The sequence below is a fragment of the Chlamydotis macqueenii genome, chromosome 8 (assembly GCF_036417535.1).
Source record: "Chlamydotis macqueenii isolate bChlMac1 chromosome 8, bChlMac1.mat, whole genome shotgun sequence".
NCBI classification, from domain to species: Eukaryota; Metazoa; Chordata; class Aves; order Otidiformes; family Otididae; genus Chlamydotis; species Chlamydotis macqueenii.
In genome coordinates, this window is record NC_141563.1 from 36,863,501 (window position 1) to 36,891,172 (window position 27,672).

Here is a 27,672-nt window from a genome sequence, read left to right on the forward strand (position 1 = left end):
ATTTTGTGAAAAGGAAGGATTAAGCTGAGTCTATAGCACGCTAAGGAAGCATATTCATCCCAAGCGGTAACATTTCCTTGATTTTTTTTTTTAGTATTCCTGCTTTAGCACAAAATCCAGAACTCAAACTGCACCTTGACAAAAGAAGTGGGGAAGAGAAAACACATAAGCTAGTGTGTGCAGTTTTCAGCCTCAGAGGACAAAATGCTGCTTGCTGCACAGCCTGCCAGGGTGGATTTTTGCAGCTGCAAAGTTTAACTTTGTAAAAACAAAAAACTCCTCCCAGTTGTTTTAACAGCTAGTTCTTAGCACTGTGCATCTGGAAGTTATGCCAAGGGGTGTATTGGAAAAACACCCGGTTAAGTATTTTGAAGAATCATCCACAAAACTGAAATGCTCAATCTTAATTAAGTAGCCATACAAATAAAAAGAGATGTTGAGGGAATTCAGGTCCATTGAGTGCTTGTAAACGGAGACGGCACCTTTTTGGAGCTGGAAGAAACCTAGTGTGACGTGTTGCAGGCAGCAGTCACGCTCTTTTGAAGAGCCCGTGGAAAGTCACAGGAATGTTCACCTCCACTTCAGCCCTGGCGACCTCGCTCATGTCTTTGGCGTTGAGGATGAGGAGGTAGGCAGGCTTTGGCCCCGCGCCCGGGCTGATCACGATGCTCAGCACAACCCCTGGCAGGCGAGAAAAACACCCCGGCTGTTCCAGGTGCGTGCTCTGCGTCCTTCCCTGGGGCTGCACAAGGTCGGAGCAGCCACTCGCACACAGAAGGCCGGTAAATCCCGTTACCATTGCACGGCCATCAGTTCTGAAGTAGGCTGTGAGGTGGTTTATTTATTTCTCGTGCTGTTTTGGGTTCTTGCCGTCATCGGCTTGCCAGCCTGGAGTGCTGTGGCACAGTAGCTGCTATAGAGTTTCTTTTTAAAACTGTGAGAAATGTTTTTATTTGGAAAAGCTACTGCAGGGGCTGACGACAAACATGGGAAGAGGCCTATGCCACAGTCTGTGACAGCAAACACAGCCTTGGGGAAGATGACAGAACTGTGAGCACAGCCCGGGGTTAACGCAGCTTTCGGAAAGTGCTGCTGTAGGAGCTGGAGTCCCAGGAAGCGAGGGAGACGCCAACATATTCCTAAAATGCACGTTGTCTGCCTCAGTTAAGGAAACCTTTGAAGAACAAGCTGAAGCCCTTTACATTTCAGTGGAACTTCAGCCCCCGCATAAGCACTTTCCTGAACTGGGAACAGATAATCTGAAATTTTACTCTGAAATGTGAAGTATTTTGGCTCTGAAATACAAACCTCTCACTATAAACCAGTGAGAGCTGGCTCTTAAATTCAGCAGAGCCAAAAGTTCTCCCACTTTCACATAATCCCTCTTGGAGATGAGGAATTCAGGGAATAAGCGGACACCCTCTGAGGCCGAGTGCTGCCACTCACCTTCAAAAGTGGGGACAGGGCTGGGGATGCGCGAAGAAATGCACACAGGGCTTGGCATGAATACAATTCATTCCTAATGGAAAAAGGCTAGGAAGTGAGGACAATAGATCACCTAAACCTCTGTTTGAATCTCTCCTCCTCTGTTTTTGTTGTGTCTTAGTTTTCCCACATTCTCCTCGGAACCTTCCCACCAGCGTTAGAACAAGGCACGTCCCGCCTGGGAGCTGCCTGCCTCTGGCCCAGCCTCGCAGACAGCTCCCCGGGCCAGCAGCTACAGGCTTTTCAAATCACGCTGCCGTTGACCAAAATAAAATCTTTTTTTTCATTTTAAATTATGATTAAAGTATTACCATCATCTTCCTCCAGGGCATCCGGATGGGAAACAAAGATCGGCTCCGATGGGTATGAATCCGGCTCCTGCCACACCCAGGTCTCCTTTGTTTTAACGTTCAGCTTGCAAAGCTAAAGGTGGGAAAAACCCAAAACCCCACATCTCAGAAATGGTCTTTCTTGTCCTTAAAAAGAAAGCCCATGGAAAGGACGTGCCTCACCCGCCCGTGGATAGTTACCCTGTCTGGGACAAAGTGGTTCAGCCCCAGCCCGTACGTGTATGTGTAAGGTTTCCCAGCATATTTCTTGTAATTGATCTGTGGAAATTCAAAGGCTACAATAAAAAATAAATAAATACATGCATGAGGATTAGTGGGACGTGGAGAGCAGGGGGTACTCGCGTTGCTGCTGGCTGTGCTTCAGGGCTGTCCTCTTACCATGGCGTGGCCCTGAGAAAATAACCTCTGGCTCCAGCCAGATGGTCTCATCGCTGCGCAGCGTCGCCGTAGCTGTCGTGTAGGGCAGGGTGACCAAGTTCTTGCCCGTGTCGGCCTGGGACAAAGAAAAATACCCACGAGAAATGGAGAAAGAGATTTCTTAGTCTATTTGCAGAGACCTGTTGCAAGCTGCGTTGAGCAGTGATGTGCAGCAGAGCCTCAGGAAGCTGCAGAATTGCCTGGGGACGGCTGCTGCCGCCATTTTCTGCATTAGTGATAACACAGTGAGAGTGCCTGTTGCTAAAATCAGCCCATATGTCAGCCTTCCCCTGCTCGTAAGAGCACGCATAACTTCTCCCCTTCATAAGACATCCACAGGTTTTAATTACGCACTGCCACGGGGGGTTGCACGTTTTTCTTGATTGCCAACTCAAGCAGGGGTGCTCGTGAGCTTCGCAGCTCTGTGAGCAGCTCAGCAGACCTGCGTCCCCCCAGCGGCCCACAGCCCACCGGCCAGTGACCATGAGCAGGGTTGCTGGAAAAAAAACTGCAGCAACCGCAAGCCAGCAAGCTTTGCACCAGGCTGGCCGTGGGCTGGGGCTGGAAGATTTAACCACTCCCTTCTCTGCTCCCAGCAGCTGCACCCTCCAGGATTAACTGCTACCCCACAGTCTCTGCTTTGAACAGCAACATACGGGAAATAAAATAGAATATCATTGATCAGCTAAAGAAAAGTAAAAGTTTCTCTGAAGACCCATACTTTGAGTGCTGTCCCCTCATTAAAAGGTTTAATTTGAATTAAATTAATGGCCATAAGCCCTGCAGAGGAGTGGGGCAGACACCGGCGTCCCCAAGCCCTGTTGGCAGCTGCAGCGGCGCTGCGCCGGTACCTTGTCGATGTTGAGGGGCAGCACGTATCTGCGGGCCTCGGGCTGCGGGGCTTTCTCTGCCTGTCGCTTCACTTCATCCCAGTTTGCTCGTAAGTTGGCTAAGTAGAGGTAATTGTAAACAAACTCAAACCTGCACAAAAACGGGGTCACAGACAGAAACAAAGATGTCATTTGCAAGTGTGGGCATCCAATGCAGATGTTTTTTTCCTAAAATTTAATGGAATAAGATGAGTCCCAGTCCAGCTCCTCAGCAGAAATGAGCTGTGTGTGGGCACCAGTTCCCCTGCAGGAAAGCCTGGCAGCTGCTGGATTTCACCCTGAGCGCCCTGCGGCAGCAGCTGGGATAAGCTCGGCTCAGGGCACCCTGGCCACGCAGCCAACATGGGGTTGGGCATCACCATTTCGGTGCCACGTTCCTTGGCATTAACACAAAAAGCAGCTTTCAAACCTCAACCAGATCCTGCTCATTGCAGCCCCAGGAGCCGAAATAGCATCAGCCCTTGGCTACTCACTAACATTTATTAAAGATGCAAATGAAGAACTGTAAATGCCGGCACGGTACCGGCGTGTCTGTTGCCGGGGCCCTGCTGGCCCCCACCAGCCCGTGCAGGGGGAGGCGCGATGCCGCAGGGACCCTCGGAACCAGCAGGACTCACCCCTTCCAGGTGCAGAGGTCGACGATCAGAAATCCGTTATCTTCGTAGGTGTTAATGTGGTGGAAGAGGTTGAAGGCCGAGGTGCGGTATTTGATGTTGAGGAGCCTGCCTTTCTTTTTCTCTGCCACATGGAGCCAGACCTGAACAGCAAGCAGCAGCTTGGTTTAGGCTCAGAGAAACGAAGGTGAAACTGATATGATGGGCCTCCCAGTCTGGGGCTGGCTGCCCAGTACATCCCAGTTTGGTATGAGCAGCCACTTACCCCCATGGTTTCGTTGGACTCGAAGCAGTCCATGTAGTTGGCTCCCCAGAGGCTCCAGGAGGAGAGGAACTTGAGGAGGTTGATTTTCACAGGTGTTTCAACAAACACTATGTAGCTCGAGGTCAGCCCAAAGCTGTTGGGAAACGTTCAGGGAGCACGTCAAGCTCACTGTGGTTCCTTTGGACAAACCCCGCGTAGTAGCTCGTCTTAAGCACTGAATATAGCACACAGATCCTCGCTTAAAATGGCAGGAATATAAACACCCTGATTTTGGTAAATCACCTAATTTTAATTGCTGATTACATGCAAGAACAAGCCCTGCGTGCCGCTTCCGCAGAGCGTGCCACGCCAGCGATGCTGTACCTGCGCATGCCACCTTTGTGCGCTTGCAGAAATGAAAGGGGACTCTGCTGTGGGAACGCGCTGCACGGCGCACGCGAGCAGTGTCCCTCTCTTCAGCTGACCCCAGGAAACGTTACCTGTGAACGTAAGAGGGCTTGAACCTGTCGCTGCAGGGGAACTGCACCACCACCTCCGACTTGTTCATCGGGTCTTCCTTGTCTGGAACAGGAGAGCGGAGGGGTTACGGAGGAACTTTCACCCACACTTACTCGGTATTTGTAGCGGTTACCCAGCAAGTTTCTGCCTTTAACGTAAAGGAAGTTAATGATTTAAAAACCACTTTGAAGCATTTTAAAGATGACATTTCTGTTAGTTTAAAAAGCAAATAAAATCTAAAGAAGATTTTTTTTTAAAGTAACTTGATGATAAAACTCATTTGAAGGATAAAAAAAGTGATTTATAGGACAAGATTTTCTCCATTTGCTCAGAGGTGGGATTAACTGACCTGCCTGCAGCGGAGGAATCCGGATGATGTTATAGGCGAGTGAAAAGTTTTTTCCAAAGCAATTGCCAATGTTGTAAACTGTCCCGTCATTTTCAATGTGGGGATGAGCTGTTGCCCCGTTGACGGACACATATTTGCAGAGATCCACCTGGAGAAGAAGATGGAGAAAGTCAGGAGCTTTCTGGAGGTGGGAAGTCACCAACTCCGCATCGCAGATCAATACGTCCTTGCTCCAGACATGGGAAGTTCTTCTCTAAGCCTGAATCACCGTTGATTTTGACAAGGAGGAGAGCGGCAAAGCCAAACAATTTGAGAGGGTCAGGCGAGCTGACATGCGTATGGGGAGACATTTGGGATCCTGGGGTCCAAAGGAAAGGCTCCACAGGCCAGACATTGGTAACACAGCAAAGAAAAACATCAAAACGTGTTCTGTGTCACGTACAGGTCCCCAGGCTAAATGTGGCTCAGCTCTGACAACGTATGTGAAGGCAGCAGCAGAGCTCTAGGAGGAGCCCTTGGCTGCCACCCCCTTTGGCTCCCGTTTGCAAATGCCAACCCAAGCACGAGGATACGGACCACAGACCCCCACCACCTCCCAGTTAGATATTACTCAGAGCAGCAGCAGTGGGCTCATTTACAAGCTCGTTCTGACTCTGCTCCCGTTAACTCTCACAGCTGGCTGCTTCTCCATCATCTCCCCAACAAACCCCAACTCTTGCCTTGTTGCAAGAGGCTGTTATTAAACATTTCCATTTTTGTTTTACTCCTCGATGTACTTAGAAGCTCAGCACAAAGACCCACCTGCTTAATTGTCTCTAACGTATCTGGGTTAATTTTGGTTATAAAGTTTGTCTCAGTACAGGCGTAGTAATCTTCACCGACAGGGTAGACATTAACAAGGGCGTTATCAGTGACCTCCACACCTTTGAAGTATGAAAAAAACCTGAGCGGAGAAAACAGACAGGCAGTCAGGGGCTTCTGAGAAGTGGAAGCACCGTAGGGCTTCGCTGCAACATCTACAACACCGAGGTACCGGGAAAAGATGTTCTTGCACGGGTCTGGGTACGCGTAGGTGCCGAATTCCGTTATCACGATCCTCTTCTCGGTCATGGCTCTAACGTAAGCGTCAGTCCTGACAAACCTGGGGAGGGCGAGAAGGCACGTTGCAGGTGTGGCCATAAAAAAGCAATGGGCTATGCATTTAGAATACAAAAACCCTTGTGATGGGCCTCTTGAGAGCTCTGAAAGCCTCAGGTCCCCGCGGCTTGTGTTACACCTGAAGGCACCGCGGCCCTGGGAAGGGACAGGTAGTGGAGAGCTGAAGCTGATGGGAAATACAGCACTTTGTCTGAATGTTCTGTGCCAAACACCCGAAAGCTGATACCTCGGCAGCTTCTAACGAAAACACATCTCATTTTTCAGATACGTCATAGTTCTATCACTGGCTGCAGCTATATCCAGCCCTCCCTCCCAGATGTTTTGTAACCTGCACAAAAAGTTGCATTTCTGCTAACTCTGAGTAAGTTTCGGTTATTTTCAGCTGGTTTCAGTGATCTCAGCGTTCTTCCAATAACCGCACAGACCTGAAATAACCGGTGCCTCCCACATGCTGGGCAGCGGAGCCCGTTCCCAGCGCTTACAGCTGAGCAAATGCTTCGTTATTTGGGTTTTTTCCTTGGAAAACTGCCACGTACCTTCGGTGGTAGGTGACGTGCCCCTCCTTGAAGTCGAACTTGTGGAGGAGCGCCTGGCCGTCAAAGAGGTGATAGAAGGGCTCCGCACCCACCTCGAACAAGCCGGGACCACATCTCAGAAGGCTTCCTCGCAGCCAGGTGGGAATCCTGCCTACGGAAGAAGCAGCATCAGTATGCGCCCAGCACATGGCAAATCAGACCAAATAGTTTTTATTGCACCAAAACAGAGAACAAAATTTGAAACTATTTTAAAAATGTTTATTAAACTTGAGCTTTAAACATGCATGAGAAAAACAATGTTATTTTCTTCACCTACATGCCTACTGTAGACCAAGACATTCAGTATTGAGATGTTTAAAGATCCCCCATCCCTTCCTCCACCCCAATTCATACCAGCCCTGTCAGGTCTTCACCTGTGACCCTTTGCTCCAGCCCCTGTAAAGCCCCTGAGCCGTGGTAGCCCAGGAGCTCCTGAGAACAAAAGCTGGGCAGAAGGAGATGGGGGAGCCCACACCAACCTGTGACGTGGGCGGTCACTGGAGAGGACAGCTCCTCCACCGTCTCAAAGAGCTTCTTGTAGCCTCCAGCAGGATGCTCGACTCTGAAAGGGCCATCAGACCTGGGGTTAGCGCAGTTTGGGGACAGCTTTGGAAACGCTCACCAAGGGAAGGGGTTTCTTTTCTGGATGGATCGATCTGCGACTTGCAAATAACTTGAGAGGTCAGGAGGGAGAAGCTCCAGCCTTCTTGGGGGGAAAGGCCTCCAGGGCTCTGACCAGCTACCGCAGATGCCTGTGAACCATCCGGACCCCGAGCCCAAGCGCGTGATGGAGGAATAGGGAATACCAACGGGACAGCCTGTGCCACAGCCCCGCAGGCAAAAACACCCTCACCCAACAGACAAATTCAGGATATCCTGAAGCAACAGGAAGCAAAATCCAACTTGTATCTCCCAGGTCTTGGATAAGTATTTCTTTAGGGTTTTTTTCCTCTTTTCTTTGAGCAAAACGTATTTGAGTGCGTAGCTGAGAATTATCTTTTAGGTTCCAAATTTGATCTACTGCAGAGCCCATGAAGATGCACCAGACACAGGCTGTCCTTCCACATGGACCATCCTCTGGTACTTGGAAGCGAATCTGTTCCCCCGGACTAGAATCAGCCTCAGCATGGGGTGCACCAGCACAGACCCCCAGGCACGGAGACCCCTCCCCAGCCTCGCAGCAGCCCCCCAGCCAACGCTGCACCGCGATGGCCATCGGTGACTTGCTCGTACACAAGAAAGCCCACGGGGATACTCACTGGCTGTACATTTTCTCCCTGATGAAGGACCAGAGCTTCCGGCAGCCCAGCGCAGAGTGAGAGCTGTGTGCTGGGTATTTATGGGGCGCTGCGCCCTGCCAAGGGGAGCCCCACACCCGAAACTGCCCCCGCCAATGAGCACACCTCGGGAACAGAGCAAGCTTTCACCACCAAAATCCTCCCCAGGCTTTGAGAGCTTTTGTCTTGCTGCTCACACAAAAAAGGGCTTTGAGTGTTTTTCTGAGACCTAAATTCTTCCCAAGCAGAAGTGATTACAAAGAAAAAAGAAAAAAAGCCAACAAAACACTAACCAGAAAGGAGTGAAACGGAGCGTGCTGGAGTGACGCTGGGCACTTGGCACGGCCGCTCAGCTCTTCACCGGCACCCTGTGCCGCAGGGAGACACTCCCAGCTCCAACACAGAGCCAGGGCAGCAAGAAACCGCTCCTTCCTGCAAAGGCGCCTCGATCCCGCGTAACCAAGCGCTCCTCTGCACTGGCCTGCCAACTCAGGATGGGTGCTCCACCTGGAAATGACATGACATTAGAGATGCTAAGAAATAAGATGTTGGTGTCAAGTACAGCAAGGCTAAAGCACCACCCACCAGCCGGGAGGGCACTGGGGAGCATCAGCATCCGCGATCACGCCCTTACTGTCGCTGTACATCGCTCTCTGCTTAACGCCAGCATTTCCCTTCGCTTTACTTCGGTGTCTTTCAGTATGGTGGCACATGCCAGCAGCTCTAGTCGCTGCCTAAGGCCGATTTCTTCAGATGTAATGCACATACAGTAGCTGGTTTTTTTTTTTTTTAAACATGGGGTGTTAACAGCCCTACACACTCAGAAAGACGCCAAACCTCGTCATCGTTTGGTTTACACACAGCACAGCCGCTGTCAGAAATGGCCTGAAAATCACTTTAAGAAACCACCTCTGGTAAGGGTGGACATGAAAAAAAATGAGGTTGTAAGGAGTAATTTCAAAGATTAATGGGATTAGAAAGTTTACTGCTCTCCCGCTCATGGGCAGCCCATGGCACGGGACAACATTTCGTAATTCCACATACCTTCGGGCACTCCTCCCGTACAAACAGAGGCTGGGCTCCAGTGATCCAAGCAGTGGTGAAAGGACACAACGGGACACTAGACAGCCGCCGTGCTCGATCTGCTCTACAGCCAGTCAGTGAAAGGCTGGCTTCTTTCTGCCTTGGTTTTGTTCCTTTCCTCTGTATAAGATGGAGTGTTTCCTTTTGGGCTGAGGGTTCATTTAAGGCTTCCAACTGAAAACCAGGATACAGAGCTGAGCCTCCCTGAGCTCTTTGACTGAAGGCTCCCATTAACCCTTCCTATGAAACAACATCAATTACATGGGAATTTATCTGTGGAAGCATCCCAGCAATAAATACATTCAATATAAATTTGAGTGCAAACTCAAGGCCTCTTAGCAGTACAAATAAGACAGATATTTTTAATTAATCCCAGGATAAGGATTCAAAGCAGCGTCCTAATCTTTGGTGTAATGAAAATCCAGTGTTTCCATGGCAACAGCATCTTCCCCAGACTCATCCTCCTCCAGTGGCTCAGGAGGCAGAGATCCCAAAATGTCCCTGGCCCCACACACCAGCAGTCAAGTTTTTCTCCTCCTGCACCTCACCAGCACTGAGCATGGTCCAGGCCTATGGACTCGGTGGCAAGGAAGAATTTTTTTATGCTGAGAGTGATGAGGCACTGGCCCAGGTTGCCCAGAGAGGCGGTGGATGCCCCATCCCTGGAAACATTCCAGGCCAGGTTGGCCGGGGCTCTGAGCAACCTGATGTGGTTGGAGATGTCCCTGCTCCTTGCAGGGGGGGTGGACTGGGTGGGCTTTGAAGGTCCTTTCCCACTCAAATTCTGTCATTCTACAATAAATGATCTCTGAAGGTCCCTTCCCACCAAAATTACGATCCTATGATTTTCAGTCTTTCCCTCTCTGCCCTTCAAGTATTAGTTTTGCCACTTCTATCTGCACACAGATGCATCACGACGCAACGCTGAGATTGGCCTTTAACATTCTGTCCCTGTAAGCTCCTGGCTGTTTCCTACCAGTTGCTTTCTGGGAGCCGCCAGGTGCCAACACACACCAACCAGTACTAGGCCAGGCAACTCGGCTGGTCTGACACCAAGAGAGCGTAAGACAGCACATAACCTACTAACGCATTGTAAAACTGCTCCTCCTTGCAACTGATACAACTAAAAGTGAGTTATTAGCATTAATTAGCAAAAAAGGTGCTGCTAAGCACCTCATCCTGCCTTTCTCTGCAAGAAAGGGAGGCGACGCATTTATTTTCCTCTGATTGTCAGCAGCCCAGGTGGTGTTGCAGACAGCAATCACAAAAAATAGCTCAAAAACACTTAAGCAAAAGAGAAAAGAGTTTGGATCTGTGCATGCAAACCAGTAAGCACACATTCAGAACCGAAACAGCCAACGATGGCAGCACACCAGAATCAGGCACGCTGAGTGAACAGCTTCTCGCTCGCCCAAGGCAGGATTCACGAGAGATAACCAGCGCTGGAAATCACAGCTGCGCTGAACGTGCTTTTAAAGAAATGTAATCCATTTTAAGTGGGTTTAAAAAAAAAAAAAAAAAAAAGGTCTAAACAGTTCATATGAGCTTGATTTTTGCATAATGAAAAGTTAAGGAGCCACAGTGTGTGAACAAGACTACGCTGCAGGGAACGGGCAGTTCTGCTACACCACAGTGTACACAACTGACAGATTACAGGCAGCGGCGAATTCCCTTCAGATTAACAGCTCCCCATACAGAATTGCAGTTTTTGCAATATGAAGAAAATACAAAAATCTTCCAGTAAAAGACTTCACTCAAGAGAAAGTGATAGCTCAAGGAAGTTTTAGATTAAATTTAGATTTATGTGTGTCATTCACTTGCAGTGGTTTCACTGTCCCATAGCTAGTAAATTTTTCTGTTTATTCACATTTTTTAAGTTCTGTCAAAACCTTAGAAGGGAACATTAAATAACATGGATCAAGAACTCTGAATAATGAGGGCAGTCCTTTGAAAGCTAAATCCTAAGAAATGTGAGCTTCTCGCTTATTAAGTTGCTTAACTGGAACACATAAATAAACAAAGCATTTATGCAACACTTACCAGGTTGAGAATAATTAGAAGCAGGTTTCAGCAGGTACTGGATTTTTAAAAGCAGTTGACTACAGGTGTTAGAGAATGAACATCTGTGACCTGCTATGCAACAGTACGGTTACCCACAGGACATTAAAGCACTACTAATAAAGGATAAAACTGGGCTAACTTTGGTTTTCCGTTTACAAAGCCTTCCTCCTCATAAAGAAAAAAGCAAAATGGTATATTGCAAAGTAGGTACTGTGCCAGATGCACCCCAGTTATCAGAAAGTAAATTTCTGCACCACTCCTGTAAAGACTAATAAGGCTAGTGTGCTGCATGTATATACACAACAGAGTGTCGGGTGCAGAACGGAAAGGTGGTTTTCCCTTATTTTTCCAGAGAGGAGAGAGCAACCCAAAAGAATGGAAGTGCAGTCTGGCAGTTGCAGGCTCTAGCACTTCTGCACCAAGATGTCAAACCCGAGAGCGGCACTCCTCAGCTAAGAGCCTCATTCACACCGCCGAGGTGTCTGACACAGCGTATGAACTTGTACTAGTCTGTTACAGAGCCTCCCCAACCAACCACAAACCAGGTAAAGAGATGAGGAGTTGAGATTCGCTTTAATTTTAATTTTGATGATGGGTTTTATGACAATTACTGTAAGAGGCTGCATGTGCAGGTACAGTGACAATTCCGTTTCCTGTCCGAGGAATGGGCAAGGCACCACAAAGCACAATGGATAGGCCTACACTGCACAGCTCAGAAGGGTGTAAGATAACAGAATAAGGTAATGGACAACCAAACAGCTGACACAGAGGAAAGGCACTCATCTCTAAAATATCTGATTCCATAAAGCACAAAACTGCTTAATAAGAAAACCCTTAAATTGAAAACAAATTTGGACTTCAAATGTACCTTCTGCAGTGCAAGGCTTGCAGTACGTCCCCTCCGCTTTTCTGCAAACATAGCCAAAACAAGCAGACAGTTTAAGATTTATCTAGAAGCAACATTACAATTGAAATGTAACACAAACACACATTCCTCGCAACAAACATCAATTCCAACACTGCCTCAAACGCAGAATGGTTTCAGTGTATGGCACATTGATTGTGACATCATGAGCTTTAAAGAAACCTTTGACTTAAGAGCAGCGTGAAAGTATCACGCAGGGAGAAGTCCACCAGCTTAGGTTATGCGGGAGCGAGGCCACAGCTTGGACTGTGGGCCAACAAATCTGAGAAGCTCAAGCGCAGCAATGTGCAAACAGTTAACAACCGTGTCCTGCACTGCAGCCACGTGGCTAGTAACACCCAGCGCGACTAGCACGTAAAGATGATATACGTTGTTCCTTACTAGTAAGGAAGAGTTCTGGCACAGTATTGGAATATACAAAAAATACCGGCTAGTGACAAGAGAATTGACAGAAGCTGTATTTTAACATGGTGGTCCCATTCCCCCCAAGGAATGTAGCTGCTCGTATCAAATCAGTCCACCTGCATTACTTAGCAACTGATCTCCCTGCTTCCTACCTGCCCATGGAGGCAGCTGCTCCCTTACCAGCGCCGTTTCTGACCCCTGCCATCACGTTCTCTTCTCCTTGGACAGATGACAAGGTGATGAGAGTTGTCTTCAGATGGAGGGGCAGATCCATGCGTGCTCCTTCTTGCAGGACAGGGTCTATAAAACCTGACCATAAATAACTTGTTTCCAGATCACAAGCAGCAGTACCCATAGGTCTCACGGAGCCTGCGCTTGGTGTGTCAGTTGACTATAGTTACAAATCACATCTTTCCAAAATGACAATACCTCTAATATAAACGTTTCATTGAATCCTTCAAGGCTCATCCGTCTTTGCAGTACGCCATACTATCTGTGCCCTGTTAAGAGTAAAGGGATATTTTTTTTCATTAAATCTCACTTAAAATTCCCTTGACTGCCTAGGCTTTACTCCTACATGTTATCAGTGTCTGTTTGGGAACACAAACAAAAGGATTTCAGGCTTGTTTTTTGATAGATACAAATATGAGGGAGAAAAGCACCCATTTCTTTCCCAGCCCAGTAACATCATTCACCACTTGTGACTTTTTAGTTTTTTGCCTGGAGCATATCTGTCTAAATATTAAGCCGCAATGTTATTTATGAAAACACTTGCTTGGGGACTTAATTAATAAGCAAATTAATAAGCAAACCTCTAACTCTGGAAATAAAATAGGGAAATTTAGTGTATTCTGATTCTATTCATTGTAATTTCATGTATAATCCATCACTTCTGTTATTTTCAGAAGTATATCAAATAGATCAAAGTAAGGTTTCCATTAAAGTGTCAGAAATAAACCCAAGACTTTTAATATAAATAAATACACAAAAGCTTATGTGAATTTTACAAATGAGATGAACAGAAGTATTTTATGGAGTCAGATAATCATTTACATATGGTAAATTTCTGGCTCCCTTGCAAACAACAGAACCAACTTTTAAATTAGTCCCAAATTCAAAGAACATTGTTCTGTTTAAGGACAAATATTTTGAGAATATAAGGAAGGCACTTATTCACAACACACAGACATTTAACAACCTACACAAACGATAATAAATGGCATGAATTCCTGAACAGACATTTAAGAAGTTAGGACGATATGCATATCATTAGTTTCCCATACAAAAACCATATATAAATTTTTGGTTACTAATAGCCTCATGCTTATTTTCACATTTATTTTACTAAGCACAATATATGGTAATAATTTGTAAACAGATAAATATTTATTTCTCTCTTAGCAGTAATTCAAAAGTTAACTGCACCAAATACAAAAGTTATTTTGGCACTTTTCAACAGTATCCATGTAAACATTTCTTCCTTCTACACACAGCTGCCAAATTCCTGTAGCACATGCCCTTTGGTAAGTCATTCACACATATATCCATCAAGTAAAAAAAGCAGCTGAAGTGTGGTGAAATTAATATCTTAGGCTACGAAATCTCGGTTTTCTTAGGCTGAGCATCGGTTGTTTGATGGTAGGTTTGTTCTCAAATAGCATTGCTTCATTTTCTGTAGTTGGAAATCTGTTCTGGTAGATTAGAGGGTATTCCTTCTGAAACTAGAAAACACAACAGCAAAAAATAAAATAAAATAAAATAAAATATCAGACTCCACCAAAAACTCCAGCTGTGCAGGACCTGCGCATGAATCCCCTGGTAAGGATGCGTATCAGCAGGAGGAACAAGACTATCGGTACGTAAAGGAACGCTGCTGTGACACCTGACCAAAGCCGTAAGCCCTTATGGGTTCAAAACTGATAAACAATGAGTCAAATAGAAATTTTATCAGGCAATTCATCTTCTGTTAAAATGAGAAAAGCTTCTAATGGCATTTTATTCCCAAGGATTCTTAGCTTTTGTGACTGGAATGGCGCTACGAGCAAACACTGCGCTGCTCTAACTGCCTGTGTCTCCATTTGCAACACCAGCCTGCAGCCGCTCACCCCGTTGTTCCTCGGCTGAGGAACAGTACTGCTGCGCCTCGTTTCAACAGCATGACCAGCTCTCCTCCCCCAGGCAAGGCACGGTGGCCACCCACGCGAAGCCATGCTGCCCGGACAGCATTGGTATCTATTCTGTTTGTGCCTGGAAAGCCACGAATCACGGCTGATGTTTTACCTAAATGGAAGCTAACATTCAGCAGAATAATCACTCCAAAAAGCTGTGATTTACCACACCACTAGCTATCCCAGCACCAATGGCAGGACTATGGCGATATAGCTCTGCCAATTCTAAAAATAAGTGTTGCTAACGTGTGGCCCTTACAGTACGAGCTGCTTCTGGACTTTGGTGGGAACTCACCAAAAATTTAAGTATGTACTTCAAGCTTTACTATGAGAGGATTTTAGTTTATTTCCTTCCTCCTCACTTCACCTGCTTCAAGTGCTGCTGTGTATCACTTCTTACTGCTTGCTGACTCCAAGTTTTGACTCCTTCTTTACACGCAGGAAGATTTAATGAACCCGAACCAAAATCCAGTCTTCACTTTTACAGGACCAGAAAGTTTTCACAACACCTAAGAAAGTCAGCGTTCCAGAAGCTGGGGGAAGGGCACCAAAAAGAAAGCAATGTGCTTGCTCTGAAAAGCTGCTTTTTCAAATTTGAGTCACAAGACTTGCTTAGGAGATTCTAGGACAAGTACAATACTATTCAGTTGGTCAGAAATACTTGCCAAAGGTTTGCTGAAAAAGAAAAAACCCTCCAGTATTAAATCCTGCCAGAATTGCTGTGTTTTAGCTTTAGGGTTAGGCAATATGTTAGTAGGCCATAGAAGGGCCAGATAATCTTAAGCAATATACATGTTACAAAACACAAAGCTAAGTCCACAGAAAAGAATGTTTCAGATTGTGAACAGAAAGAGCTCGACCTCTTAAAGCAAAATATCACTGCTTTTATGGCGTATTGATTTTAAGCCCGTCCAGAGCATTTCAATGGTAAAATCATATAGCCAGCACACCGTAAGAAACCATGCTGTAATTCTGCTGCACGTTATTTAATGGAGAGCAGTATCTTTTAATAATTTTATACATTTTTTTTTTTTTAATGATTTAATGAACCACTGCTGCCAGAGAGTATCAAACACTGTATTAGACACTGTCTTTAAAATCCCCATCAAGCATGCAATCAAAACACATTGAACAGCTCTCCTCTACAAACCAAGCATTTCCCTCTATGCAGTCTGCTCTCGTTCCGTACCGGGGTCCAGTGACCAGGTCCTTCCCCTCACGAAGGGGTTTTCAGAAGTAGGTTAAATATCCAACAAGTTTCTCACCTGTTTTAACTTTTTCTTCTTGTCTTTCACAGACAAGTTTTTATCTTTGATAATGTTCTCCAAAAGCTCTGCCACCGCAGCTTGAGAGGTAGAAACCTTTTGTTCTTCAAATTCCTGAGGAGTTATTTGTTTGCAGTATGAATATGTTGGCAATATGGCACAAATTTCTTCCTTTGGATGTTTGCACTGAAAAAAAAAGTTGAAGTGAGGTCTTCATATCCTCAGCTGATTACATACTATTTCAGTAAGAAGCTACCTAACAAACACCCAAGCATATTAACTTACAGTGACATCACACATTGCAAAACATTGTAACGTAGCTAACATCTATGGTTGCACCAGAAGTTCAGTAAAAAGTTTGCATTCAAAATAGAGCAGTTTTATTTGCAGTTTTCCCACCCCGCCTTCAGAAGCAACAAATACTCTGCAATTAGCAAGCAAACTTAAACTTCTGTCATGCCACCAACCTGACCCATCTTCATGTACTCTATGTGATCTCGCACTGCAACCTGCAGGTAAGTTGGCACTTTAAATATTTCCTGTTGATGGTCCATTAGAAATGAAACTAATCGTGTAGAAAGCAGCTCATCAAGATCGACTTCTTCTGCACAGCACAACACGCATCGAGAAAAAGTCTGTATCATCTGGAAATGTTTAGCAGATCATTAGTATGGGCAGTTGAGGGATTTGCCTTCTTTCCAGCAGCACAAAGAATTCTCCGACACCAACTGTCATTGCAATCTCTCTTGCCTGCACCGCTGGTCAAGAAAGGAGGAAAACTGGTGACAATTTTTTCCTCATCTGAAATCAAGTAACTTCTTATAACATTAGATTTGTGCTTTTCTGAATTGAACAGTACTTTTAATTGAGAAATACATACTTTAAAGAGGTAATAATACAAGTCTTCTCCTGTAGAAAAGTGTGCATCTTCAATCAGCCATCTTGAAACAAGTGAGAAGACAAAAAACCCTGCAGAGTCAACCTAACCAAGATCTAATGCACACCAAGATCATAGCTTCAAAAAACATATTTACAGCTTTCATATTTCCAGCTTTTAGTAGGCTTATTTTTAATTAGCATGTGCACGTACTTTGTTGTTTTATCTCATCTTGTTTGACAGAAATCTTTAGTCATTCCAATGATAGCTTACATTCAGATCTCAGAGCTAGCCTTTAAACTCACTAGGCATAAAATTTACTTCTTTGGAATCGTTTTTGTCATAACTTCACATACACAAATGTTTAGCCCAAGAAAGGTTTTCTATAGACACTTTGCCAACAGCTTTTAAGTTAAATAGCAGCTGGGTGAGAAAACAGACTAAATCACTTGCACGCTTTTAAGAAATTATTTCCCTTCTCCTTCCAAAGGCAACAAAAGCAGCAACAATATTTGAAATGCATTAGGATGGAGACAAGACTTGGTTCAAGTTAGATTTTTGTAAGTATTCTGGAGATTAAAAATCTGCCCGTTAATCACTATTAAATTGCAATTCTTGGCATTACTTCAGTCATATTCTTAAAACAATAGGTATGCTGTACTCACGATTCTCTTACCAAAGAACGTGTGCCCATCGCATCGTGCAGTCGTGGCATATCAACGTTTTCACTGATACGAGAGATCATACGCATGAGGAGCTGAATCTTTCTACGATTTGGTGGTGGAAGCAACAAACAACATATCTGTAGTGCTTCAACAGCAATTCTTTCTAAATGAGGCTGAAGGAGATCTAAAAGTTAATCGTAAAGACAGTGTCATTAAGGTTTGAACTAAGTTTCAGGATATTTTTATCTCAGCACAAGGAATTTCATTTTTTTCAGTGACTATAATCTATGTTTCATAGAAATCAGCTGTAATATGATGGGTAACATTATGTGGCCTTTTTTGTGGGGTCATTTTCAACTTGCTTCATTACGATAAAGTGCTGGTACAATTAAGACCATAATACAATTAAGAAATGACACTAATGATATTCCCAGAACTATTTCCAGAAAAGGTGTTCCAAAGACCAGAAAAAGACATCTCCTCCAACAGGCAGGTCTGTGCAAATTCCCTGCCTCACTCTGAGATGGTGCCTAGGTCAGAATTCCTTATCACTTACCTGAACAGAAAGGTGAATTACTGACACAACAAGTTTAAGGCTCCAAAGATAGCACACGCTACTATTCATCAGCAGAGGTACGAAAGGCTATCTTCAGACAGTGCAATGTAGCAATCAGAATTATTATTTTTTTTTTAAATCCACAGATCATGTTATATGCATATCAAAAAAAAAACGAGCAACAGTGCCAAAGATTAAGGAAGCAGAGATTAGTTAGACAACACCGTAAGCCAATACAACATGCTTTAGAAAGCCATCTTACTTTGCGTGCCTGTCAACATACAAGAAGAGTGAGTGAGAGAGTATTCTGAGAGTTCTATGGTGCTTCTGCAGAGTCTCTTATTGATGGTGGTATCAGAAACCTCGGTCCTGATGTCCACTGAAGAAGTTACACCAGAGGTATTTGGTTTTCCTTGCCCACAAAGTTGAGACCTTGGCTTTACTGTGATTTCAGCAACTGGTATATTAATGCTAGCACAACTTTTGGAATTCCTCCTGCCAAGCAAACTCCGAGACCTGCATATTTGCTTCGACCTGTGATTTTCATTAAAGAATTCTTTATCCTGAAGAGTTGAGGCAGGCACTCTCTTGATGCCATGGGTTTGGTTTTGACACATGTTACCAAAACCAAGCTCCAGTACAGAATTAGCTTTACGCTCAAGCGGTAGCGATTGTTTCCCATTTCTTGTGCCCAGGATGATATTCACATCACTTTGCCTGAGGATATCAGATTCTCTTTTATTACATACACTTGGGGCAGTATCTCCAACTCTTTCCAAAGAATAGCATCTTGTCCTAAATTTTAGAGGTGGATTTTGTTCATTCCTGAAACCTGAAAGATTTTGACAACTTCCTCCTATTAGATTATCAGCAGTGCCTTGTTTACAAGCCAGTTCACATTGCTGCAATTTCTTTGCACATTGTTTTTTAATAGTTTGCTCTTCTGAAGAGGATTTGCTGGAAGCTTCATATTCTCTCCTTTTTTTGTCAGGCTCTTTGCAAAGTAGGCTTAGAAGAAGACACTCAGTTGACTTGAAAGAGTTCAAGTGAAGAATTTTTGAAGGTTGTGGGTCACATTTCTCATCCTGGACAGAATGTTTTCCACTGCATATATCTGGAATTGTGATGTAGCCACACATAACTATCAGAAAATGAAATATAAATTAAGATGCAAGTGGTATGAAAATGAACAAGTTCAGAAAGAAATAAAGTTGGTAACTGAACATAGAAGACAGCTATAAGACCCTAATTTATAGTTGACTCTGTTAGTAAAATTAAGAAAAATTTCAGTCAGTCCAAAAGCAGTCTAACAAGATAATTGCAACCAACGTGCAAGAATAAAGCAAGTTAACACACTGCAATAGTGAGGAACAGACAGGAATGAGCACATATTTTTAAGTTATGGTTATTGCATATTTAGCGTGTTAGCTCAGACAGCGATTTATATAGAGTATTATGAGACAGAACTGCATTTCAGTTAATGTTGTAATGGAGAATGATAGCATTGATCATCTTCCTCAGATTCAAGCTGCCATACAGATTAGGGAGCCAAGGTCTGCTTTGATTTACAGACTTGGTCCCCAGTCGATATACACTTATAGCTTGCACTGATTATTTCTAAATTCATACATACCTAAAATATTAACAAAAAGTTCATAGTATTCATAAGTAAGTAATGGTTCAGGGAGACTGAGAAAGTAATCAGCAACCGTTCTGAATACATCCCGTTCAAACCCACTGTAAGTTGGTTGACTCATGTCATTATTTCTAGGCCCTAAAGAGATGAAGAAAGAAAATTCACAAAAAAAATTTTCACAATTCCATCATAAAAGAAATTTTAACAAAATCAACTTAAGTTTATTCTTGTAAGAATGACTTTTTCACATAAATCATGTCAGCAATATACAAATATTTTGTTTAGTTCAGCACTGTACTATTTGTAAGCAAAATTAACATAAGATATTCTGTGTAGCCACTGAAGAGTTGTGCTCAGTTTCAACAAGCTGTTCCACACCAAGAAAATAAATTAAAACTCTTTTATGCCCCTTACAGGTTCCTCAGCAAAATAAGAAGGGACAGTTAGTATTTTTCTTCATTTCCAAACTACAGTAATCCCAGTTCCCCACGGGGAGCTCTAGCTGCAAGATCGAGGAGAAACTCACGCTATGACCAACTTTGAAGAAGGTGCAAGCCGCAAAGCCAGCCAATATATAAGCACTGCGTTATGCATAGGCCAAAAAGAGCTGGTCGGCATCTTCCTTTGGAGGGGACCTCCTCTTTTCAACTCCTCTATTCAAACGGTTCACTGAGAGAAAGTTTTGTTCACCACTACTCCCACTGTGAATCACAGCTACACACAACTAATTTTCTTCAGAAGTGGACAGTAAGCAATCCAATAATCTAAGAGATCTGGTTAATAAACCTTGCCTGTGTTGCTACAGACAAGAAAAGGAATGAATGAAAGCCGTCCTGGTACAAATGAAATTTGACATCATGTGGACCTTTTAACCCTAACGTTATCATACTCCACTGAACTCCTACAAATGAAATAAGCTACCTTACAAAGCCAATTCTAATGAATTAGGAGGTGGCAGTTTTAATTACACATAGAACCAGGGAAAATTTAACTTTTGATATGATCAAATTTTGTTATCATAATCACATTACCGTACAATACAGTAAAAATATAGTAAAGCAGTACTCCTCCAGCCAGTGAAAGTGTTTTCAGTTTTCACTGTGCAAAGTAACTACCGCCTTAATCATTTGGTTACAGTATTGCTAGCAGACGCAGAGATAAAACCTCCACTTAAACTAATTCACTCAAATTAGAAACTGAGAATTCAAAAAACCAGAAAGCTTGCTTGCAGTTTTCGTCTCACGAATGCAAAGATTTATTAGTTCTAAATACGGGACTGATGTGGAAATTAAGGTACTGAAACACTCAAAGACCAGTGCTCAGCTGTATTTTCCACTTTGATTTAAGTCCATTCACCAACCTCTTCCCTGTCCTGCTTTTGCTAATAGGGCTCTTTGCGTAAGAGTCCCTACATATCTGGGGATGCAGGGGGGGGGGGGAAGAGCATATACAGATGTATAAACACACACTATCCAACCACACTATAGCCAATAGAGCCTTGAGAGGAGCTAACGAAGGAAATTACCAGGCAGAGGGACAAGAGCTAAACAGCAGGACAAGCACACACAAAAAAGATTATATCATCTCGGATTTCACTTGAGAGGCACTCATCGAACTCTAGCATGCCCTGTCAGCCATTTAAAGAGGCAGTTTTATAAAGAAAAAAAAAAAAAAAAAAAAAGAAAAAAAAAGAGGAAAGAGTCAGTCTAATTGTCCTCTGCTTCTCCAGAATCTTTTCAAAGTCTGCTTCATAGAGACACAAAGCTTACATAATCATGATCTGTATGTGTTTGTAACACAGTTTCAAACACATCTGACACAGGAAACCTCAAAGACAGTTAGATTCTGTGAAGTTTCATGAAAATCAATGGCACTGTAAAGAAGAAGGACTATTGGTACCACACAGGTCTGCTACAGCACATGCTGAAGAACAAAACCACTCCTTTTTTAGCAAGGGAATTCACATTAGACTGAGCCATTAGAAACTGAACTTCATTAGGTTCACTGTGAAAGTACTTTTTTAATTGTGTGAAAAGCGGTGTTAATTGTATTACTCCACAGTAAATACTTTCCCGGAAGGTTCAAGGCAGCTGCTCAAGTACACATAACACTGATGCCTTAGGTAACAGATTCTTCTTTTTTGAAGTTTAAGATTCAACATCATGCCTTTCTAAGTTTTACATTAAGCAAATACACAAAGCAAACAAAGCAGAAGCACTAAGTTCTCTGTAAGTTATAACCGCTTTCAGTTTTGCTGCTGGGTATTTCATACATTAATGCCAAAAAAGGGATATATATACCCACAGGCTGACTTTCAGCCTGCAGACAGTGAAAGTTCAGTTCTGTCACAAACCACATTAAACAGCTAAAATGCCTGACTTTAGCAATCCATCTCATCTACTACACAGTGATTGGTTAGACATTGAAGGCTTTCATTCTCCACAGCTGAGCTGTAACTGTAAAAGGTGTCTTACTGGGTTTTAAGGATAAGCTTTTCCTGAAGACAGTTTGCAGAAGATGGTAGGGAAGCAGATAAGGAGGTACCGGAGGAGCTATACTTCAAGTCCAGGATGCAGGAACAAACAACGGGAACTCTTCCTTCTCTTGTCATGACAAATTTAGCAGACTATAAAGCTGATTACATGAACATGCTTTTATCTCAAACCCTCTGCAAAATTTTGTTGGATTTCTTCTAAGAAAAAGAAAAAACTAACCAGTTTTCTGTGAACTGGCCTCCTCAGTTTAATATCAAATACAAGAACTGGTTTAGTCGAGCTGAAAGCCAGTAACTGGAAAAGGAAAGTCCCTTTACTCATGAAAAACTGCATTAGAAGAAACCACACACAGGTTCTGCCCAACCAGTCAAGTTTTCTCCCTGCCTGACTTTGTTACTAGGAATTATTTTTGTAAAAAACAGTCCTTAACTTTTTTTTATGGCCTGGACAGCACGCTTCCACGGAATGCTTACAGAGTGTGATTAATTCTCTCATACGTTTCATGGATTAAGGAACACTGAAGCCCCTCTTCCATTAGTTTAATCTGTTCACATTCAAAAAATGTGTACGTGGATCAGATGATGCAGCCAAAAATAGGATAACTAGCTAGACAGCTAAAGGACTGATATCTTGATTACCTGAAATAGAATATCTTTAACATGTCTTAACTCTTTTAGATTATGTTTCTGTACAATAAATTGATGTGGTCTGCTTTCATTGCTTCTCAACATATCAAGGCACTTAGATTATTTGAATTTCCAAAATGAAACATCACAATTGATCTTAACATGCAAGTATATTTCACTTTGAACTCTCAAAATAGGTTTCTAGAACTTAAAAGCTATTTTGCGACTTACAGTATGCGAGGCATTTCATAGCTGACAACACCCAGTGAGGGAGGTCATCTAAAATAAACAAACAAGTACATTATTTGTACATAACTCTTAACACTTAATAACTAATTCAAATAATGGCACACGTATTAAATAATACTCTAAATATAAAAGATCAAATTTAAAATGAATTTTAAGTATTGCTACACATGTAATTTAAAAGTAATACATCTACAACACCTTCTAGACAAATATACCAAACCGTACTCTAGTTTGGGAAAAAAAATGTACAAGACAGACCATTAAACATATTACTTTAATTATTATTGTTTGTTGTAATCACACCATACAGAACCTTTAAGTCAGAACCAGAAAAAAAAATATCTTACCCGATTTGTTCTGCAGAATAACAACCCCATGTTTGCTTGTGTTAGTCATGTTGTACATGACATACTCAGGAACTATCTGCGTTGGCTGCAGAACTTCTTCCAAAGATGGGAGACCTAAAATGGTTTGCAAACTGAGGGGTGAGGGAAGAGAGTAGATGTTGGCTAAAAGGTTTGCTAGTCATGAATGAAAACAAGTTCTGTCCTTATCTATTCAAACACTAGTTATCTGATAAGCTAGTCTGCAGTTTAATAAATCCTTACTGCCAGAAGGACAATTTGAAGATACACTTTTTCCTGGGACAAACACCAAAAACCAGTAAGAAAGAGCATCCATGCTATTTATAATATACTTCGACATCAGCATGAGTATATTTCTTAAACGCAACAATCCAATGTTATAAATACATCAGACAGTATATATAAACAATAGCTAGTAAAAATATTCAACTTAAAACATTTTTTTTTTAAATATGCAAGCCAAAAGCTTAATTGGGCCATTACATCCCCAAAGCACACATACACAAAGCTTCTTATAACGTATTCCTTACTGTATTAGAATGATATTTCTCCAAGTCTCTTGCACATATTCCTCACTTATTTCCTTCCCATACAGTGTGTCTTCCTTGTTTTCTTCTATTATATCAGGTTTTGTTTTTTCTAAATTCTCCTGGAAATGAATGGTTTATATTCTAAGATAAACGAGCCTCTTAAGATAATTCAGAATTAAGTAAAAGTTGGTCTTAGAAGTATAGGGTATTCTGTGGAAAATTAAATTCCAAAACACGATTCAGGGAGTAACCTTAACAGTCTCAGTACTGAAATGTAAGCATATCCAGCTAAAAAGCAAGAGAGGACACTATGGAAAAAGACCTGACCGACTCACAAGTCAGCAATTCAAAATGTACAACCACATCAAATCTCAATGCATTAGTAAGTGAAGTATTCTCCTTTAGGATCACAATCTAAATTTAGAAAAAATGCACACAGATACACAAATCTCAAAAGAATAAAGGACGAAACACTCATTTTTAATCTTTTTCAAAAAGTAAGCAGAACAATTAAATTGTTTGTGCCTTTTAGTCATCCTAAACAAAAAATATTTTAAGTTTCAACATGGACACGTTGTCCAGATAATTTCTAGAACTCCACCTTCCAGCCCTCCCAATACTTTAAAATACTGTAACAGGGATAATTCTGCACTGAAGGAGACAAAATAAACAAAACAATCCAAAAGAAAACAGAAATCCTGCCATACTGATGATGTACAATGCAGTTACAGCTATGATTGTACACGTATGCATTTTGTTTGAACAGGTATAGGTTATTTACTAAAACCTTTTTTTGTACATGCAAGAAAAACAGCACACATCACCAAGACACTGCATTATAAAATGTAGCTGTATCTTTCCATTATATCTATAGCAATGTTCTGTATCACTGTCTAGAAGAACCTACCAATGTATTTCTTGAACTAGAAGGGAAGATGACAAAACGGAACAGTGCCACTGAAAGATGATTACTTCTAGTTTTATTTTAAAGAATAAAGAAAATGCATGGCAACTGTAACTACGTGAGAAATGGAAGTTATTACCAGAGACTGCAGTAACTCATGTTTTTTAAAAGTTCTCTTGGATAAATGTGGCAGTTTAAAAAGTCTTTCTCTGTCTCTAGAGAAGGTTTCCAAGTTCTCCTTTGGTGGACATGAGCTTGGTAGAGGTTTAACGGGAGATGTTGAAGGAAATCTGTAATGAATAGGAGAGATGTTAAATACATTTAGAATAGAGAAGAGATATAAGTAGTCACTTAACCAAAACAATACACTATCAGTGTGATTCCATAACAGTCGGAAAAGTTTCAGGAAACTAGGAAGAAAAATGCTGCTGTTTTCTCTATAGAACACTGTTTAACGTTATCATACTATAAATTAGCTTTGGAATACTTTTCTTGATTCCAAAGTCAAGCTGAAGATACTCAGACCTATATACAGCACTCAGAGCACAATTTGAGAAGTGAGGGCCATTAACACCTTTAATTTTAGAACCTAGCGTAGGCTCTGTTTCCCACTTCGATGTTAGATCTTCCGTAAAAGAGAAGCAAACACAAGACCAGTAGGAGGGCATGGAGCTACTACAATAAATTCTCTTTGGCTCCCTCCAAACCACTTGAGCCTAGCATGCATGCCAGTGAAAAATTTGGAAACAGCCCTGAGCATACAGGATGTATGGTCTATACCGTAAATCAGAGTAAAGTAAAAAGGTGAGTGGGGTAAAATGGCATTAAATAATTTTTTGCCCAACTGCCCAACCCAAAGCAAGGCATTTTTTGAGAATCTAAGCATAAGATTTTTAAATAAAATTCTCAACCTGAAGAGCTCCGTTAACGTTCTTCATGTCAGTACCTGTATAGTGCACCATTGTCTTCTAAATTTTCAGATCCCCATCTCCCTTTTATATCTTCAATTACATGATTCTTGAGAAACTTTCTTAATAACTGAACAGTCTGCTGCCTAGTAACTTCAGGACCAAAGTTACTGTTACTCCTTAGTACTTCATGGAGCCAGTCCACAGCTTCTGACGCAGTAAAACAGCTGCCGTGTTTTTTGAAGTGTTGCCTGTGTTTCCTTAGCGGCATGCCTGCTCGGAAATATTTTGTGATTTCATTCCACTGCGTGGGAAACAAAACGGCAAAGAACGTAAGATTAAAGAAGTTGATCGTTGTAAGTATCAAATAAAACAGTATTAGATTGACAAGTGTATAAATGAAGTCACAACATTCATACTGACAAATATGGATAGCTAGTAAATAGTGTAGTAATATGACTATTAGAAACATCAAAGTTCAGAATAAAGGATACATAACCATTCCATTTAGGTTTTTATCTCATTCTTCTATATCTGAAGGTAAGGTCAGATTTTCACAAACATAACGAGGTTTTTTGACTCTGCACGTTCCCGGCGCTGACATCAACTCGGTTTCCCGAGGTGCTGTCAGCCCACAGCCTTCAAACGTGGAGCGGCTCTCAGACGCGAAACGAACGGCAGTTTTAAATTTTAAAGTATTTTCTTCTTCTTTTTTTTTCCTTCCCTTCCACGCTGCTGCGGGAACGGCGGGAATTTCCCTGCTGGGAGGTCCCAGAAGGGTTAACGTTAACTTGTGCTTTACCGGTGAGGCAGAGGCCTGGGCTGACGGGGGTAGGGGGGAGACCCGGGCGCCGCCTTTCCTCCCGCAGGCCCCCAAACCCGCCCCTTGCCAGCCAGAGAAGCCTAGCCCGCCGCCCCGGCCGCTTCCACACCCCCCATCCTCACCAGCTTGGTGGCGCGGTAGGGCCCCGGGGCGGGCGGGCGGCCCTCCATACCGCTCGGCTGGCTCGGCGCAGCCCCGGCGGCCAGGGGCCAGGGGCCAGGGGCCAGCGCCCGCCCCGCCCCGCCCCGCCCCACCCCGCGCAGCCCAACGGCCGCCGCCACCGCCCCGCCGGTTTGAATTCGCCGCGCGAGCCGCTGAGCGGGAGCGGATTGGGCGAGGCGAGCGTGACGCAGGCGCCGGAGGCGGGAAGCGCCTGAGGGAGGGAGCGGGAAGGGCTGCGGTGGGTCGGGGCCCTCCGGATAGGGAGGTAAATGGCTGCCAGGCCGTTTTGGCATTCGTCAGGCTTTCGCAGACGGACGTTTCGGTTAACTGTGACGTGGACCGAGCTCAGCTGTCCCTCGGAGCGCCGATCCCCCCGCATCGCTGGTTTGGCCTCGCCCGATGGCAGCGGCGGGGCGGAGCTGCTCAGGCGAGGGCCGTGCCCCTCGGCCGAGGGCCCCGCCTTCCCGGCGGGTACGGGGTAGCAGCCGGGCACAAGCACGTACAAGAGCCGCAGGTCAGTCCTGAACAGAGGTTTGAGAGCTTGCATCTTCTCAGAAGCTTGCCTTGGTGGTTTGTTAACACGAGGGAGAAAAGCCAGCTCGTGTTATGTGACTTAACTGGGTTTGCAGAGTGTTTTCACAGACAGCGCTTTCACAGAGGCAGGTGTGGCTTACGCATTTCTTGGGTCCTGTGAGACCAGGACATACTTTACACACAACTGCCTGAACACACACTAGCCGCTTTCAGAAGCGTACATGCGTTCTTCCAACTGCTCTGTCTCATCCTGTGGATTTCCTACAGATAGAGGTATACCAGAGACCCACCCACCCCCCCAAAAAACCCGCAAAACACCCCCCCAACAACCAAGCTAACAAAGATTGTAATAGCATAGCTTTTGCAGGTTTTTTTTTAGTGTTTTTTCTCGGGGCCTGTAGACCAAGTATACTTGTAACCTGGGAGCTGTAAATACTCCCATAAGCGTTTTATTTCATCTTGATAGAGCCATTCATTGCTCAGACATTTTGGGCTCTTACAGTCAATAAAAACACATAAATACCTCAGACACTTTTATAAGAAGGAATAAAAATGTT

The 27,672-nt window shown here is 43.6% G+C and overlaps 3 protein-coding genes across 5 annotated transcripts in view; all 3 read right to left on the minus strand.

Annotated features, from left to right (window-relative positions):
- Positions 1-22: 22 nt before the first annotated feature.
- On the minus strand, positions 23-7,910 carry RPE65 (retinoid isomerohydrolase RPE65). 2 transcript variants are annotated; one of them, XM_010127306.2, is made up of 14 exons: positions 7,861-7,910; positions 7,081-7,163; positions 6,563-6,713; positions 5,902-6,009; positions 5,670-5,811; positions 4,869-5,016; positions 4,501-4,582; positions 4,022-4,154; positions 3,760-3,899; positions 3,104-3,233; positions 2,214-2,328; positions 2,016-2,110; positions 1,797-1,908; positions 23-681 (listed from the first exon to the last, which is right to left on the minus strand). In XM_010127306.2, exons 1-14 carry the CDS (start codon positions 7,869-7,871, stop codon positions 530-532), a joined length of 1,602 nt encoding a protein of 533 aa, XP_010125608.2. In that variant the 5' UTR covers positions 7,872-7,910; the 3' UTR covers positions 23-529. The 2 variants fall into 2 exon arrangements, 1 of the variants encoding a protein (XP_010125608.2); XR_015259165.1 differs by having other exon boundaries at positions 549-681; positions 2,016-2,093; positions 7,861-7,889.
- A 1,738-nt stretch (positions 7,911-9,648) lies between these two features.
- The window catches only part of NEGR1 (neuronal growth regulator 1), a 726,879-nt gene continuing 708,855 nt past the window's right edge, over positions 9,649-27,672 (minus strand). The window contains exon 8 of the transcript XR_015259134.1: positions 9,649-9,709. The gene's annotated coding sequence lies outside the window, so the exon portion shown is untranslated. The remainder of the gene's footprint in view (positions 9,710-27,672) is intronic.
- DEPDC1 (DEP domain containing 1) lies at positions 13,835-26,589 on the minus strand. Of its 2 annotated transcripts, XM_086753557.1 has the most exons (12): positions 26,542-26,589; positions 25,635-25,900; positions 24,828-24,978; positions 23,785-23,903; positions 23,237-23,367; positions 22,872-22,919; positions 19,517-19,657; positions 18,146-19,024; positions 17,339-17,511; positions 16,253-16,429; positions 15,786-15,971; positions 13,835-14,073 (listed from the first exon to the last, which is right to left on the minus strand). In XM_086753557.1, the coding sequence occupies exons 1-12, from the start codon at positions 26,587-26,589 to the stop codon at positions 13,933-13,935; spliced, it is 2,460 nt and encodes an 819-aa protein (XP_086609683.1). In that variant the 3' UTR covers positions 13,835-13,932. The 2 variants fall into 2 exon arrangements, with proteins under 2 accessions (XP_086609683.1, XP_086609684.1); XM_086753558.1 differs by lacking the exon at positions 18,146-19,024.

Bases quoted from the DNA above. Each gene is read 5' to 3' on its own strand.
- DEPDC1 (XM_086753557.1), bottom strand. From the start codon at position 26,589: ATGGAGGGCCGCCCGCCCGCCCCGGGGCCCTACCGCGCCACCAAGCTG. The intron at 23,904-24,827 runs GTAATAACTTCC...ATTCATTTCCAG, and splicing joins ATGAGTTACTGCAGTCTCTG to GAGAATTTAGAAAAAACAAA. The intron at 23,368-23,784 runs GTAAGGAATACG...CTCACCCCTCAG, and splicing joins AGAAATATCATTCTAATACA to TTTGCAAACCATTTTAGGTC.
- RPE65 (XM_010127306.2), bottom strand. The intron at 6,010-6,562 runs GTACGTGGCAGT...CGCCCTCCCCAG, and splicing joins CACGTCACCTACCACCGAAG to GTTTGTCAGGACTGACGCTT. The intron at 4,583-4,868 runs GTCAGTTAATCC...CTCCTGTTCCAG, and splicing joins GATTCCTCCGCTGCAGGCAG to ACAAGGAAGACCCGATGAAC.